The 18,756-nt window shown below is 36.1% G+C and overlaps 1 protein-coding gene across 1 annotated transcript in view; it reads right to left on the reverse strand.

Annotated features, from left to right (window-relative positions):
- Window positions 1–424: 424 nt before the first annotated feature.
- PTPRQ (protein tyrosine phosphatase receptor type Q) overlaps window positions 425–18,756 on the reverse strand; it is a 196,462-nt gene continuing 178,130 nt past the window's right edge. Inside the window, 7 exon segments of the mRNA XM_049783346.1 lie at window positions 425–462; window positions 708–831; window positions 2,132–2,267; window positions 4,294–4,442; window positions 5,328–5,453; window positions 5,823–5,957; window positions 15,517–15,593. Coding sequence (XP_049639303.1) covers window positions 425–462; window positions 708–831; window positions 2,132–2,267; window positions 4,294–4,442; window positions 5,328–5,453; window positions 5,823–5,957; window positions 15,517–15,593 — 785 coding nt within the window.

The following is an 18,756-nucleotide window of genomic DNA, read 5'->3' on the forward strand; positions in this document are numbered from 1 at the left end:
GACAGATCATTTTGACTGGCCTGAAAGTCATCCATAAAAAAACACCTTGGAAGCCAAAATAACATCACTGAATTAACATTTACAACAATCACTCAAAATGAAACACAGAGGGAAAATTCACACTAGAACATGAATACTAACATAACAATGATTTTGTAATTGATTCATTCCCCAAATATTCAAGACTTCCAAAATATCCCTGGGAAATTCTCTCCTAAAACATTTAAAAATGCATAATCCATTATTCTGTACAAACAACTTTCTAAAAATTAATTTACATAGGAAAGTTGTAGTAACACACAGTAAGAGAAGCATAAAGATTTTTTGATGGTTGCTAAGTTTAACTGAAAAGTAACAAGGGGAAGGGGATTTTGGCCCCTGGGGTTTGAAAGAATAGTCCAGCTGTAATTTTTGCTCTGAATATTTACATGGTGGTTTCTTCCCATTCGAGCTCAACATCACCTATAACAGAAGGGTGGGAAAAATTAGCAGTTCCAAAGATTCATTCCAAAGCCTGAAACATTTCATGACCGAAAAGCAGTGCCGATGGAAGGGTGAGTATCCAATTTTGGAGAAAGAAAAAAACAACAACAAGCAGGTGCACAAACCAAATTTCTAAGACATTTCTAACATATATTTGGTATTAAGTCCATGCAACTGCTATGGTGGGCAAATGAGGAAATTGAACATATATTGCCTCTGTTTACCTTCCATGGCATCCAAAGAGTCCATCTTTTGAAGTGCTGAGTAGTTAACAAAACAGATGGGCTGATTATTTCCTTTACTTGATAAGAGATCCAGAATACATTGGTGTAAAAAAATATACTGGGCCTAGATGACAAAGAAAGATAAGACTGAGCTGGGGTACAGCCAGTGTTACTAAGAAGCACATCACTTACATGTCTATAAGCAATTTTATGTTGTGACAGAAATATGGTTTGCTAAGCTTCTGTGGTTTCCTGTAGTGTCAAAATTTCTTTTATGTATTTGTCATTAAACCCCAAGTGATAATACATTTTCACTTGCTGAGATTATGTATGAATAAGTGTGGCAAGTTAGATTAGTTAAACTATTTTTAACTTTATATATATTTTTATATATTTATTTATTGGTTTGGGGGCCACACCCAGCGGGGCTCAGGGGTCACTCTGCACTCAGAAATTGCCCCTGGCAGGCTGAGGGGACCTATTTTCTCACACTTAACAACTGTGAAGTTAGACTTGTTTTCTAGCAAACTCCTTGGAAAACAATCTCATGAAGAGCTACATGCATACTTATTTTTATAAAAATATATATTTATAGACGATAACAAATGAAACTTAAGATTCTTATTGCAGCCTCATGATGTGATAATCAACAGGATAGTGATGGGATGTTGACTCTTTTATGTATTAATACTATAAAATTAAAATATCATTAACTGCGAAGAGCTGTCTCCTTTGTTGTAAAGCAGAGCTAATAATACATTTGTAGATTTATTTTGTTGCCTCCACTTAAAAAAGAAATGGTTAAATAAGATAATATACAGAAAAAGACTAAAATATCATTTGACAGGCACAAGATACTTAAAAATGGTTTTTGTCTTAGTGTCATGAGACTGTGTAATGTTTAATGACAAAGGCTACTTTTCTCCTTTCTGTTTTTGTCTACAAAATCTTACAATAGAAGTTTCCAGTTAGAAGATAATACACTGTAAAATCCATTAATACATGAGCATATAATATAAAAGAATAAAGAGCATAGAATTCTATAATAGACAATACTTAAATAGTTCCCTAATTACAGCTTCCAGCTAGTTCACAAGATCCTTTGATTTGATTCTTAAGCTTCTCAAACCTGCTAAATACAAAAAAAAAAAAAAAAAAAAAAAAAAAACAAGTCTTAATTGTGTCTATCAACATAAACACTTTTGGACAATTCATCAGTAATGGTGCTGGGCACTAGCAATGGCACACAATGGACAGTCCCCATCTGCAGCCTCCCCAACACCTCCATACATATTTCTAATGTGGGGGGAAAGTTTCTGCTATGCAAAGGCAGGTTCAAGTTGACATCTAAGCACATAATAGACATATACATCTTCCCAGGGAGAAATTGAAGAACTGACACTGCACAATTTTACACCACTTACCAGATTCTGTACCATACACATTCTTTCACTTCTCAGTTCAGCTACTAGTCCATATATATCAACAAAATCATGGTCATTTATATGTTGTGTTAAGTGGTCTAGGGCAATAAAAACTCCAGTTCTTCCAACACCAGCACTGTGGAATAGGTAAAGGGACCATGAGAAACATCCAGCAAAAGCTTGTTCTGGTTGATAGTGATGTAGAAAAGGAAATAGAAAATGAGCTTCTTACTTTGGAATATATATATTCTTCAAAATTTCTTTAGTTATATATTGTCACTCCAGGTAACTGGAGTAACTCCAGGTAAGGCAGTTGTCATTACTACTCTATGAAATATTTGAAGAGGGCCAGAGTGATAGCACAAAGGTAGGGCGTTTGTCTTGCATCCGGCTGACTCAGGATGGACCCTGGTTCGATCCCCGCATCCCACATAGTCCCCTGAGCCTGCCAGGAGCGATTTCTGAATACAGAGCCAGGAGTAACCCCTGAGTCACCACTGAGTATGACCCAAAAACCAATAAATAAATAAATAAATGAATGAATGAATGAATGAATGAATGAAAAAAAGAAAAGAAAAAGAAAAATATTTGAAGAAACTAATAGGATTAATTTTCTTTTTGATGTTACAACCCTTTATGGGTTACAGTTGAACTTTGTTTATTGGGGGGGGGTCTGGGCACACCTGGTGGCACTCAGATACTACTCCTAGATTTATACTCAGAAATCATTTTTGGCAGGTTCAGGGACCATATAGGATGCTAGAGGTCAACCCACCCAGGTTGATCGCATGCAAGGCAAACAGCCTACCTGCTATGCTAACGCTCTGGCTCCTAGGCTTTCTTTTAACTGTGAAATTCTTAATCATAGAAACTTTGTATTGGGCTCAGATTTTGTTATCAAAATATTAATTTTTAAAAACTAAAGACATCCAATAGTTAGGCCATAGAAATTACAAAGTAATAAATATGTCAAGATATATTCAGCCATCTTCATCAGAAATACAAGACCTCTGTGTGAAGATGTGAAACTAAAAGAAAAAAAAATTAAGTCACTAAATCTGATCAATATACTATGACTCTAAAATACTCATTTATTTTGGTAGGTAAGAAATAGTCAAATATCAATTTTGTGTTCTTTAATTTGACCTAAGGAACAGCATTTCAGCCTAAATATAACTTTGCTAATATAGACACAGAGATTCCTAAACATAGTAATCAATATTTATCAGTTAATATCATACCCTTTTCTAAACTCCTGAGGTATGGCAGCCAACAAGACAAAATCTTTTCTCTCTAAGAAGTTTCTAAGGGTGTCAGACAAATAAGCACATATATAGAGGATGGGGAATTGGGGAAAGAATATATGTGAGCCTGGGGACTGGAAAATGATGTGAGCAACTCAGAACCAAGCCTGTGCAGCTCACTCCACAGCAACATGAAAGGAAGGGAATGGTGGTGATGGTAATGGTAGGGATTTCTCACTGTTTAAAAATGGTATTTAAAAACAATTATTCACATGGGCATGCTTTTTGAAATACTTTTCTATTTACATCATATAGGAGGAGAGGTAGAGATTGCTTTCATTGCTAATTGACTTTTGTGCTTTTATTGCTAATGAAAGTTATGCTTTAAATGCAAAATACCCCAAACTGAAGACAGCTTCTATTCATCTTAAAGATTATTTTTTTTCCTATTTTCTTCCTCACCCAAATCCAGAAACCTGCTTTTACAAAAGGTGCTAAATTATGAGTAGATTACTTGAGATAATGAGAATATTTACTTATAAAAGCCACAGACTACCCCTATACCTAACAGTCACTATTATGAATTATATATGTTTAATTCAAAATATTTGGATGTTTATGGGTGGCATCATTCAGTCAATATTTCAGAAAAATTCCTAAGCACACATACATGTTTCCTTTGCTGTAAGATACATTCATTTCTTTCTGCCATATAATCTTTTTTATTGATTTGTTTTAAGCTACCATTTGATTTGTGATCATTGGTAATCGATACATCAAAAAAAAAAACTGGAATAAATCTATACTGTTCTGCCAGAAACGAACCAATGTAGCATGCCAATAAAAAGTCAATTCCATTTAAAAACATCTTCTCTAGCGCTTAGAAGAAGGTTAGAAAGGGATTTATTTGCTTCTTACCTGCAGTGCACAATCATAGGGCTGGTATCATGGGCTCGGCTAGCTCGGACCAGCTTCACGAAGTGGACCAAGGGGGCGCTGTTTCCTGGAACGCCATGCTCCGGCCAAGCAGTAAAGTTGCACTGTCGCACAGTCATGCAGTCCCCATGCTAGAAAAGGGCAAAGATTCAAGAAACACAGCACAGTTGGATGAGCGTCACAGGGAAGGCTATGCCAGTGTTTAACTGGCTACACTTCTTTTGTGGGAGGCCACACCTCCCAGTGCTCAGGGACCACTCCTGGAGGTGATTCAGGGGCGAAGTGGAACTGGGGATTAAACCCAGCCTGCTAAACTCTCTCTCAGCTACCTTGAAGGGGGTTTTCAAAAATATTATTTACTAACTAGAAGAAATGTGTTCTTTTTTTTTCCTGTGAGGCCTTTGTATTACTGCCATAATATAGAAAATTGCTTTTCGTGATAAATGGCAACAAGAAAGTTTGCAAGTGGATTTTCTCTAGATCATTTATATTTAAATAAGACATTGGCATTTTGTACCACTGGAATAGTAGATTTTGAAAGAGGTTTGACCTCCATATTTAAAAACATTCACCAAGTATTCCAAACATAGCAACTGAGTGCCTGATAATACCAGAACATACCAAAAACAATCCTCATATTATTTTCTGTGCAGATTAAAGCAATATAGAAGAATCTTAAGCTATCATTTTTGTACTGTTTCTGTTTAAATTGAAAAATAAATTATTTTAATGTATATACAAGTGACCTTGGAAATTCCTCTTTTCACTCAAATATTTTAACTCTTTATCAAATAAAATAGAAACAAGTCATCTATTATTGTTATTAATCAATTAGTATTAACTTTAACAGAATGACTTGTAATTAATCAGTGATAGAGATAAATTTAAGTCATCTGCTTAAAAATATAAGAAAGCACTAAAGAATACACAGATAGGATTACAAGTGATAGTGCTAAAATGAGACTTTTAAGAAGCTCACATTTTCTATTATATTTTTTTCTTTCTCTATTTTTTACCCTTTCAATTTTCAGATCCCTGATGGTCCAATCTATTTGAGCATCTTCCATCAGCTTGGTGATCACTATATCTCCGAAGAACGTCACTGGTTTGTTGTCCTCTGGCCAATATTGATGGCATCTGATCTGCAGTTAGAGAAAATCACCAGTCATCATCCATGCACAACTGAGGGATACCACAGTTGTTTTTATTATAGCTACTATAGGCTTAGTTGTCACATCTAGAAGAACTCAGGAGCTACTCTTGCCTCTGCTCATACCACTCATAATTGGGATCTAAGAGCTCTATGTAGTACCAGGTATCAAACTGAGGTTGGAAAGCAATTGATTTCTACCCTGTAGTGATTCTCTGGCCCTTTACAGCTATTGATAGTATGGGAAAACTCTTGTAGATGACCAAGTTATTGATGACTCACAAATTTGATTAACATGATCCCATATTTATTAGCACAACTGTAAAATAATATTTCATGGAAGGATTTTCAAATAACTTACCCGCCCTTTTTCAAAACACTGTGTCAGCATCACTAATGTCTTTGCTCTGGTCTCCCATACCATCCTCCAAAAGTCCCCAACTGTTCCCGGTAATGGACCTTGTGTTGCAATAAACTCATTTGGACATAAGTAGCCCTGAAAAAAATGTAATCACAACATGTATCAATTTTTATATGTATATGGTGATTTTTAGTTTTGAGCAGTGCATGTATTATATAGTAGTAAATAAACTAATTTTAAAATATGGTATATAATATTAAATACTAAAATTTTCTAACATCTCACTTATTTAACCTCACAATGGGAGATTACACAACTAATTCATTTTTAAATTTTTTTAAATTTTTTTACTTTATTTAAACATCTTGATTACAAATATGATTGTGATTAGGTTTTAGTCATGCAAAGAACAGCTCCTACACCAGTGCAACATTCCCATCACCAATGTCCCAAATCTCCCTCCATCCCACCCCACCCACACCTGTACTACAGACAGGCTTTCCAGTTCCCTCATGCATTCACATGATTATGGTAGTTCTCTGTGTTGTTATTTCTATAACTGCACTCACCACTCTTTGTGGTAAGCTTCATGAAGTGAGCTGAAAGTTCCCGACCTCCTCTCATTGTCTCTGAGGATTGTTACAAAAATGACTTTAATTTTTTCTAAAACCAATAGATGAGTGAGAATATTCTGTATCTCTCTCTCTCCTTCTGTCTTATTTCACTCAGCATGATAGATTCCATGTACATCCATGTATAGAAAAATTTTATGACTTCATCTCTCCTGACGGCTGCATAATATTCCATTGTGTATATGTACCACAGTTTCTTTAGCCATTCGTCTGTTGAAGGGCATCTTCATTGTTTCCAGAGCCTGGCTATTGTGAATAGTGCTGCAATAAATATAGGTGTGAGGAAGGAGTTTTTGTATTGTATTCTTGTGTTCTTAGGGTATATCCCTAGGAGTGGAATAGCTGGGTCGAATGGGAGCTCAATTTCCAGATTTTGGAGGAATCTCCATATCGCTTTCCATAGAAGTTGGACTAGATGGCATTCCCACTAGCAGTGGATAAGAGTTCCTTTCTCTCCACATCCCCGACAGCACTGATTGTTCTCATTCTTTGTGATGTATGCCATTCTCTGTGGTGTGAGATGGCATCTCATCATTGTTTTGATTTGCATCTTCCTGATGATTAGTGATGAGGAGCATTTTTTCATGTGCCTTTTGGCCATTTGTATTTCTTTATTATCAAAGCATCTGTTCATTTCTTCTCCACATTTTTGATGGGATTAGATGTTTTTTTCTTGAAGTTCATTTTGGATATTAGGCCCTTATCTGATGGGTGTTAGGTGAATCGTTTCTCCCACTCGGTGGGTGGCTCTTGTATCCTGGGCACTATTTCTTTTGAGGTGCAGAGCTTCTCAGCTTAATGTATTCCCATCTGTTGATCTCTGCTTCCACTTGTTTGGAAAGTGCAGTTCTTTCCTTGAAGATGACTTTAGTCTCAATGTCATGGAGTGTTTTTACCGACATATTGTTCTATATACCTTATGGTATCAGGTCTAATATCAAGGTCTTTAATCCATTTGGATTTTACCTTCATACATGATGTTAACTGGGGGGCTATGTTTGCTTTTTTGCAAGTGGCTAACCAGTTCTGCCAGCACCACTTGTTGAAGAGGTTTTCCCTGCTCCACTTAGGATTTCTTGCTCCTTTGTCAAAAATTAGGTAATTGTAAGTCTGGGGAACATTGTCTGATAACTCAAGCCTATTCCACTGATCTGAGGGTCTGTCTTTATTCCAATACCATGCTGTTTTGATAAATATTGCTTTGTAGTACAGTTTAAAGTTGGGGAAAGTAATGCCTCCCATTTTCCTTTTCCCTAGGACTTCTTTAGCTATTCAAGGGTGTTTATTGTTCCAGATGAACTTCATAAGTGTTTGATCCACTTCTTTGAAGAATGTCATGGGTATTTTTAAGGGGATCACATTAAATCTGTATGCTTTGGGGAGTATTGCCATTTTAACGATGTTATTCCTGCCAATCCATGAGCAGGGGATGTGTTTCCATTTCTGTGTGTCCTCTCTCATTTCTTGGAGCAGGGCTTTATAGTTTTCTTTGTATAGGTCCTACACGTCTTTGGTCAAGTTGACTCCAAGGTATTTAAGTTTGTGTGGCACTAATGTGAATGGGATTGCCTTCTTGATGTCCATCTCTTCCCTATTATTATTGGTGTATAAAAAGGCCATTGATTTCTGTGCGTTAATTTTGTAGCCTGCCACCTTACTATGTGAGTCTATTGTTTCTAGAAGCTTTTTGGTAGAGTCTTTATGGTTTTCTAAGTAGAGTATCATGTCATCTGCAAACAGTGAGAGCTTGACTTCTTCTTTTACTATCTGGATTCCCTTGAAACACAGCTAACTTATCTACAAAGATGACATTAAATCCTATGACAATCATCTCCTTCAATGTCAATGGACTAAATTCACCAATTAAAAGACACATAGTGGCAAAATGGTCAAAAAGATAAATCCAACCTTCTGCTGCCTACAAGAAACACACCTGAATAGTCAGTACAAATATAGACTTAAAATCAAAGGCTGGAGGAAAATTATCCAAGCAAACAATACCCTCAAAAAAGCTGGGGTGGCCATATTAATATCTGATGACACCAACGTTAGACTCAGAAAAGTGGTAAGGTACAAAGATGGACTCTATGTACTAATCAAGGGATATGTGCAACAGGAAGAAATCAGACTATTAAACATATAGGCACACAATGAGAGACCAGAAAATTATCTAATACAATTACTGACAAATCTGAAAGAAGACATCAATAATAACACAATAATTGTGGGAGACCTCATCACGACCCTATCAACCCTTGATAGGCCAACCAGACTGAAACCCAACAAAGACATACTAACCCTGAAAAGAGTAATAGAAGAAAGAGGACTAGCAGATATATATATATATATATATATATATAGGACACTCAATCCCAAAAAATCTGGATAAACATTCTTCTCCAATGTATATGGGTCATTCTCCAGGATAAACTACATGCTGACACATAAAACATACCTCCATAAAATCAAGAGGATAGAAATCTTGCAGGCTACCTTTGTGACCACAAGGCTCTGAAATTAGATGTGAACTACAAAGGCACACAAAAGAAAAACTTTAACAATTGAAAATTAAACACCCTGCTACTGAACAACCAGTGGGTCCGAGATGAAATCAAAGAGGAAATCAAAACTTTCCTGGAAACAAATGATAATGAAGACACAAACTGCCAGAATCTATGGGACACAGCAAAAGCAGTCCTAAGAGGAAAATTCATAGCTCTACAAGCACACATCAGGAAGGAAGATGGGGCATACCTGAATAACTTAATGACGCAGCTCAAAAAATTAGAAAACCAACAAAAGGAACCAAAAATAGGGAGACAGAAGGAAATAACAAAGCTGAAATCAGAAATCAATGAAGTGGAAAACTAAAAAACAATCCAAAAGATCAACAAAAGCAGAAGTTGGTTCTTTGTGAAAAAATAAACAAGATTGATAGACCATTGGCAAAACTCACAAAGAAAAAGAGAGAGAGAAATCTGATAAACCATATTAGAAATGAGAAGGGGGAGATCACAACAGATATTGCAGAGATCCAAGGGTAATCAGAGACTACTTTGAGAAACTTTATGCTACTAAACATGAGAACCTAGAAGAAATGGAAAAATTCTTGGACACTTATAACCTTCCACTGTTAAGTAAGGAGGATGTAGCATATCTAAACACCCCCATCAGTACTCTGATCATTTAAACTGTAATCAAACATATGCCTAAAAAGAATGGCCAAGGCCCAGATGGATATACTAATGAATTCTTTCAAACCTTTCAAGAGGAGCTACTACCAATCCTAGCCAGGCTCTTCCATGAAATTGAAAAAACAGGAACACTCCCAAACAGCTTTTATGAATCCAACATCACCTTGATACCAAAACCAGACAGAGATCCTGCCAAAAAAGAAAATTACAGACCAATATCCCTGATGAATGCAGATGCAAAGATCTTCAACAAAATCCTGGCAAATAGGATCCAATGCATCATCAAGAAGATCATACACTCACTAATTCTGTCCTCAGCTGCAGTTACTCTGTTGGAGAGGCTTTCCTTGAAGTTTTCATTTCAGCTACAGAGTTTTTCAGTCCTGTTATTTTAGTTTGGAGTTTTCTGATTCTATCTTTGTGTTCTGGTCAGCCGTAGCAATGCTTTCTTTATGTTCTATGGGCATCCTCCATATTTCTTTTGTTTGTTTTTTTTTTGGGGGGGGGTCATACCAAATATGCTTATGGGTTATCTCTGGCACTCAGATATTGCTCCTGGCTTGGGGGACCATATGGGATGTGGGAATCAAACCCAGGTTCATCCTGGATCATCAGCATGCAAGACAAACTACCTACCAATGGCTGTCTCTCCAGCCCCCATATTTTTATTCTAAACTCCTTATCTGAGAGGCTAATTAGGTGGTTGGTACTTTTTTGGGTCATCAGAGCTACCATCTTGTTCTTTCTGTATGCTGTTGTCCTGTGTTGTTTCCTCATTGACATGCTTGAGGTGTCACTTTTACTACATGTTTTGATAGTGTCCCTATATTAGAAGATGCACATGGACGCTGGGCTAAGCAGAGTGGCCTCGCTCTTCAGACTCACCCTTTGTGGGCAGAGACAGCCTACATTAGTGATGAGCCCTGGGGTCTTTTTTGGCTGCCACATGCAACAAAACAGGAAACCAGGCAGATAGCGATGGAGCAGCTCTTTTTGTTTTGTTTTCTTTTTGTTTGGGGGGCCACACCAGGTGACGATCAGGGGTTACTCCTGGCTATGCACTCAGAAATAGTTCCTGGCTTGGAGGACAATATGGGATGTGAGGGGATAGAACTGTGGTCCATCCTAGGTCAACCGTGTGCAAGGCAAATGCCCTACCACTGAACCACTGAAGAAGCAGCTTTTTATAGTGTCCCCTTTGTGCCCAAGCACAGGCAGGAATTAGCCCCTACTCCTTGTGGGTAGAGAGAGCTTACCATCGTGATGGCCCTTGAGAGTTTATGTTTGCTGATTTGTTCTTTGGCTGCCACATGCCGAAAAACAGGAAACCAGGCAGGGAGCCACAGAGCAGTTTTTTTTATAATGTCATCTTTGTGCCAAAATATAGGGAGGAATTAGTCCCCGCTCCTTAGTTTTATAATTTCAGTAGAAATACCCAAATATTTGGGTTAAAAGATGTATTTTTTAATTTTTATTTTTAATCTCTTGAGTAGTACTTTGGGATCTGATAGGCCCTTCCTAATAAGATACAGCAAAAACTTCAGAATATCCAGTTTCTCAGGCCTGGGGTGCCAGTGATAAGCTCAGGGTATCTGGGGTTCTACATGACAGGCTGGCAATGTTGGGGGACTGTGGGGTGCCAGAAACAAGCCAATTCTAGATCAAGCAAGGCATGAACTGAATCTCTATACTATCTCTGTGGCTTGATTTTGTTTTGCTTTGTTTTGGATCCACACCTGGCAATGTTCAGGGAGACCCCTGACTTGTTGATTGGAGAAAGTTTTTGGGACTATTCAGGAGTCCATATGTGTGTGATGAGAGAACCTTGGCCTCCTGCTTGCCTGACAAATGCTCTAGCTCTCTGGTCCAGTATCCAATTTTTTTTACGTTTAAAGGAAAACATATGTTTATGATATTATGTTTGAAATTACTTAAATTATTGAATTATTGAAATTATTATTCAAATTATTATTTAAAATTTCTAGTCTAAGGGTTAGTAGCAGATAATGGACAAAAGACAATAAAACCCCTATTTTCTTTTACATTACATAAATCCAAAATACAAATGGAATGTATTGATTTCATTAAGAAAATAAGGTAATTTATTAGAATAGTTAGTGTCATGAGAGAGCCTTCAGATAATAGGATACTCAGAAAAACATTCATTATTGCTATTTTAGGAAAGAAAAGAAGATGGAAGAAAGTAAGTTTTGCAATATTTGGAGGATAAAGTGTTCCAAGTGGAAAGAATATAAAGTATAATAATATTAAATGAGTTATGTATCTGGAATGTGGTAGAAATAACAGAGCTTAGTTGAGAAAGCAGTGGGGGTATAGTAAGACGACAAAACTGGGGAGTGAGAAAATTGAGGCACACAACATTTCTCTCTGAGGTTCAAACTGCTTGAGTTAGAAAAGAAAAATTAGTGAAGAGCTTTGTCTATTCCCACCTGTAACTTTTATCCCAAACAAAAATTATCCTGAAAAGTGTTTGCATTGCACTTGGACATTCCAGGCTCAGTCCCTGGCATCCTATATAGTTCCTTGAAACCCTTAGGAATTACAGGAGTAAGCCCTGATTCAACACTGGTAGGTAACACAAAACACAACAACAAAAAGTTTACTTGAATGACATACATAGTACAAATATACTGCTCACTTGGGACTGAAATTTGCTTCTATGTAAAGTGCTTTCATCTGCTTACGCTTATAATGCTGCTCATAAAAGGCTGCAATATTATGCATGGAATATTTACTTTATCTGATTGTTGCAGAATATACATATTCAGAATTCTTAATTAGTTGCTCTATATTATCACCTTATAGCTGATTATTGAAAATCTGTAATTCTTAGAAGAAACAACAACAACAACAAAAAAACATGAAACAGTAGAAGGACCAAGAATTTGTAGCATGAAAAACTAAGAGCCCCTATTTCTCAGTTTATAAAATAGGGGCACATAATGATGCTCTGTACATTGAGGTGAGAGAGCTGGGCCTGGAGAAGTCACACTCCAGGAGTTGGTCCCTTGCACTGGCATGTGGTGGGCACTGGGCTGGACAGCTAGCCAAAGAACCCTCGGACTGCCAGTCAGTCCGGGGGCCCAGATTCCCCCACGCCAGAGGGTCTTCATGGCCTGATCTGGTAACCTGGGTCTTGGGGGATGGGATGGGGTGGAGCAAAACTCCGCCCCTATCCATTCATTTGCAAGCTACAGAGGCGAGAGCTGGTCCTGGAGAAGTCACAAGCCAGGAGTTGGGCCCTTGCACTGGTATGTGGTGGGCACTGGGCTGGGCAGCTAGCCAAAGCAGATTTATCTCAACCTGCGCGACATATATCCTTTTTTTTACCATAGTCCAAAAAATATTCTAATTCTTGACTATTTGTAGGTAAGAAAATGGAATATCCTATGTATGGAGGATAGCACTAAAATAGATCTCTGAAGTCAGTGTCTAAGAAGTAAACGTTACTTTCTATACAGTTGTCCTCTCTGACTACCGAGCCTTAGTCTTAAACATTTTATCTATATAATGTATAGAGCCCTTCTTCTATATTGCCTTTCCACACCCAGAGACCTTTCTACTCCACCCCCCATATCCCAACCTGGATTTGTTATCTTCCCTTTATTTAACCCTGTTTACCTTCAGTTTTTAACTCGTTAGGCACCAAGACCGACCTCCTTCCCAACAGACCACCATCCAGCTCCTCAATGAACGACACCCTCTTGATCCGTCATCTTGTGTATCAGCAAGAAACCACAACCAATAAGCCTCCTGACTCAAGCTTGTGACCCCTCTCACCCCCTTCAAATCATGGATGGTTGCATGATACCGGATTCAGCTGCAGTAAAACCCCCAGCTCAAGGACACTATAGGACTCTGAAATGCCACAAATCATATCTTAAACTCTAGACCAAAGTTTGTGATACGAAAAAGTACCTTGGCTTTCGCTCCCCACAAGAATATCTCAGAATACCTAATTGGGAGGCCTATATTGCCTACGTTAGCTTAATACCTTTATAAAAATGTATCTTAAGATATATATTCCTAAACATACAGATAGCCTCCCCAATCACTTTCTTTTTTCAAATACCCTTTTTCCCTTTTTTTTTTTTCTCAATTTCCTTTTTTTATATATCTCAATTTTATCTATATATTCTATTTTTATATATACATATTTTCTCTACCCTCACCAGTTTTGGTGCTGCTTGGTCAAAAACCAAGAAAACGTCTTGCCTGGGATAAAAGCTCAGACCACACCATAGATACTGTATGTGTGGCCTGTCATCCTTACCTGAAATAGCTCCAGCAATACAAAAGGACATCATACGTTTTTGTATAGGCACAGTAAATAAGGGGAAATCATGGACTCAGACATAAGATCTTATCTTCTAGGATATGTCCCATCCTGGACATATGTCATGTGGATACAACTCAGTCTCCACGAGATTGGACAGTGTTAGTTCATTCTCAAATCCCAGATCCCAGACGTAGAACTGAAACAAACCCATGCAACAATACCAGGAACTGAGCTGCGTTGGGAGATATACTTGTGCCAGTGTTAATATGACGAGGACAGCGAGGAAATGAAAACTTGACCTAAGACCAGGAGGTCCTATCACATCACCTAACACTAAGTGGAAATCAGAAGATGTATCGTCCTTTGAACTATGAAAAATAAGAGCACTAACTACAGAAACCTGACTTTGACAACTGTGACTGAACAGAACGTACCTTGAGACCAATAAGGAAAACCCTACCCTAGGCTATAGCCCAGGTCTTTTATAAAAACCAAGACTTCTTAGTACAGAGGCACAATTCTGACAACAGAGACTGAGCAGAACCATTGGAACCATCATTTCCTAGACTTCAGCTTAGGGAATGAACAAAAACATGGAGCACATGATACAGAAAACTGAACACACCAACAATGGAGCCTTAAAGACTCTATCCTAGGCCCTGTCCTAGGACCTGCGCAAATACCAAGATTGCTTGCTATAGTGGCCTTATTTTCTCATCCACAACAGAGAAGAAAGGTTCTGACACCACAAAAAAAAAAAAAAAAGAAAGAAAAAAAGAAAAAAAAAACAACCCTGAGAAATGGCAATGAGAAGGTATGGAGCCAGTGATTGTTCCCATGACAATATGCTTCAAGAGTGGAGAAACCCTGAATCTCTTAGGCCATGGGAATTTCCTTCCTTCCCCAATACTTGCTGTGCCTATACAAAAAAAAAAAAAAAGTGGGGTAACACAAACCCTGCCACTGCAGCACTTTTTCTGGTGTTGTTTTGTTTTATTTTTTGTTTGTTTGTTTTTTGATATTATTTTCCTTCTCCTTTTTCTTCCACTTTTTTCTTTCTTTTCCACTTTTGTGGATATTTTTCGGTGATTTTTTTTTTTTGTAGTTGATACCAAATTTTTTCTCCTCTTTTCCTTAACCTTTTTACCTCCAACAGAATAGCATAATTTGAATCATTCAGCCTCATAAATTGAGGGGGAAATAGAATGATACCAGGACCAGTCATATGAACATGTAGTGTAAATAAAAAAATGACCAGACTGGAACACCAAACAGAATAGATACCCAACCAATAACAAGCTGTAAAGCGGAGACCATTTGCAGTAGGATTCTGGGGGGTAAAGGAGGGAGATGTGGGAGACATGCTGGGAACAAGAGTGGAGGGAGGATAACATTGGTGGTGGGAATGCCCTTCATTCATTGTCACTATGTATTGTAAATAATTCTGTGTAAATGAACTTCAGTCATAATAAAAAATATTACAAAAAAATAATATCCATAAGGTTTGCTATTCTTAAGTAGTTATAAAAATGCTATGTTTTTTTAAAATATAAAATACACCAACTTACAGAAACATAGCTAGCATTAATATAATCAGATCCTGGAATACCAGCATCAGCTATCAGCTTCACTCTGTTATTATTATCTAGAAGAAAACACAGAGAATCAAGAGTTGGTCACTTCATAAAAGTCCTGTCTTTTTTTTTCTATAAAAGTAAAACAAATGAGTCCATGTTATAATATTCAACTTTATAGATGGGTGTAAAAATGTCTGTCCTCTCTTCTCTTTTTCAGTTTTACTACCTAGACACAATGTGTATTAATATGTTCTACATATTTGCAAAATTTTCTACATCTACTCACAATTATACCAAAAGTTAAATGTTATGCATTTTATTCTGAAAAGTTTTAGTTTTGGTTTACCTATTTCTCTTTTAATATAAACATCTATGAAGATGTTTAGGTTCATCATCTTTAAAATATGAGAATTTTGTGATTGAATATATTTAATTTTAAAACAAACTAATATAATACAATTTTATTACAGAAAGATAAAAAAAGAATATAAAAATGTTTTAAAGTGTGATTGGAGACATAGTAGAAGCTGACCTTCATGCTGCATCCCCGGCACCCCATATAGTTTCCTTAGCCCATTAGAAGGAATTTGTGAGCACAGAGCCAGGAAAAAGCCCTGAGTACATCTGGATGTGGCCCCAAAACAAACAAAAGAGCAAACACACAAAAAAGTTTGGATGTAGTTAGTGTGTATATGTAGACTACAATATTTACAATAAAATTCCCAAGTCAAACTGCTCATTAAAAATTAAAATAAAATTAAAATTAAAAAATTTAAATTTAAATTTAAACAAAACTCTGCCACATTATTTTCCAATTGTATCAGTTTATGTTATAAAATACAGTGGTTGAAAACTTGTTGTTTCTTCTGAATTTCATTCCTATTACTAAACATCTTAACTTATGATCTACTGAGTAATATATGTTTTTAATGCTTAATTTAATGTCTTTTAGATGAGTACAAAATCTTTAGATGAGTTTCTGTGTTAATCTTGGGCATTGTTAAGTGAACTGCTTTTTCTATTTTTATTTTATATTTAAAAATATTTATACTAAAAGTAAAGCTATGTATATAGCCTTTTGTTATGTACATTGTAACTTTATTCTTAGTTTGACATTTGTGTTTGACACATAAATCTATCTAGCAAGCAATCAAAATTTTCATGCTGTCATCATTATGGACTCCTATATAATTTATAGGAAGGTATTTTATATATATTCTTTGCTACATATTATTTGCAATATATTTTAGTTTTGCATATTTACTTTAAAAAGTGTTTATTTTCATTTGGAATAACATTCGTAATTTTTAAACATTTAATCTCCTTTATTCAAGTCACTTGTATCATAGGCTACTCTATGTACTTAGAATACTATAAACTAAACTAAATACTCTAAACTATTTCCTTTCATGAATTTTACCTGCTTAGTCTTTTGAAAGGCCAATCTTTTATTTATTGCTTATAATATATAAAAATCTGGATATTATGTTGACCTCCAATGAAAAGTGCCCAGATTTTTTCCATGAGGATTTTTAAATTAAAACATTTAATGTATAGTGTTCATTTTAATAAAACATAATGATAGGTTTTTAAGATATGCAACATAAGATATCTAATCCTATTTTGAATATTTTAAAAACAATATTGGGAAGAACATAAAGAAGGAGAGAAAATAAAAATGTAAGTGGAGTTAGCTTTGAATTTTTTATGACCAATCTACCATATATGTGGTCTGGATAAATTGCTTACCTTCTCTTTGCTTTTATAATCTGTAATAATGTGAAGTTATATTTAGTTTGAGAATTTCTCTTGAGGAAAACTTATATGACAACTTAAAAGAGTATTCAATGAAATTAAATACATATCTTAAAGGAGTTGGCAGTTTTATGAGATTTATAATGACCTCAATGTATTGAGTTTGGAAGCAAGTTATGTAAATGATTGTTCCCAGAGTTTAAATTTTAATAATACTGTGGCTAGTCTATATGTGATGAAGAGATCATATGTGGTGCTAAGGTTCCCTCAGAATATCTGTTTATAACTATCAGAGTCTGCAATAACTATCAGACTCTGCAATAGCAAATGAAACTTTTTTTTGTGATGGTGGATCACTTCTGAAGGTTGTGTCCTATCAAAGGATAGGAATTCCTTCGCCAGCATTTGCTGCTAATTCTAGTATCTTAAATCTCTGTAAGTTAATACCTTCTAAAATGCACTGTGATATTTGAAATCTTACTTCCTACATTACTCAGGGGAAACAGTGTGAAGCATTTAGAAGGCCCAAGTTAAAATTATTCTCCAAGAAGGAACAAAAACATTATTTAGTTTTATGGTTTTATTGAAAACACAATGTGAGTAATATGAGAATATAATTAGCCTAACAACTCCTGGTCTGTTGCGTGCATATGTGAGATAAAGAACAAGAAAGAGAGAGAGGAGTGTGCTTGTCTATAGAGGTGGTTTTCAGCTCACTGATCTTTTAAGCTAGATTAGTGGAGTAGACTTGCATTCTTCAGACATTCAGTCCTCACAGTCTTACTTAATCTTACTCATGCAGAAAGTTAGCAGCATTCAAAGTTAAGCAATCTATTACTGAAGCATTAACCATTAACCTTTGTTCTTTTTATTTTCTGTAATCTGGTGCTTGGATAATTTATCGAATTCTAACAATAAATTTTGAGGTAGACATCACTGAATAATCTATCCAATAACAAAGCTAGGAAATTTTAATATAACCTACATGTTTTTGTCTTTTACTCTATAGCTGACATAGTTATTAGTTATTGGTTGTACCAACAAATTACTCAGTAACATTCTTGAAGAAAAGTTTATCTAGCAAAGTCATCTCTTTTCTGATCACCAACTCCTCAATAGGGCAGTTAAAAACAAAAATAAACTAGTTTTAAAATATTTTATACAGATTAAAGGTTTTTGGATATATCTAGAACAAATGCTATTTTAAGTTATTAATTTAATTTAATTATTTTGGGGGGTACTCAAGCCTGGTGGTGTTTAGGGCTTACTTCTGGCTCTGTGCCCAGGGATCTCTCCTGGTGGGGCCCTGGCTGAACTCTGTGGTGCTGGAGAGAGAACCTGGGTTGTCTGTGTGCAAGGCCAGCATCTTCCATGCTCCAGCCCCAACACATCTTTTTAAAAGTTACTGTCAATCTTATGTAATTAAATAAACAAGGAGGCAAATAAGCATTTACCTTTACCAAAATATGTAAATAA

Source organism: Suncus etruscus, chromosome 11 (assembly GCF_024139225.1).
Source record: "Suncus etruscus isolate mSunEtr1 chromosome 11, mSunEtr1.pri.cur, whole genome shotgun sequence".
Lineage (NCBI taxonomy): Eukaryota > Metazoa > Chordata > Mammalia > Eulipotyphla > Soricidae > Suncus > Suncus etruscus.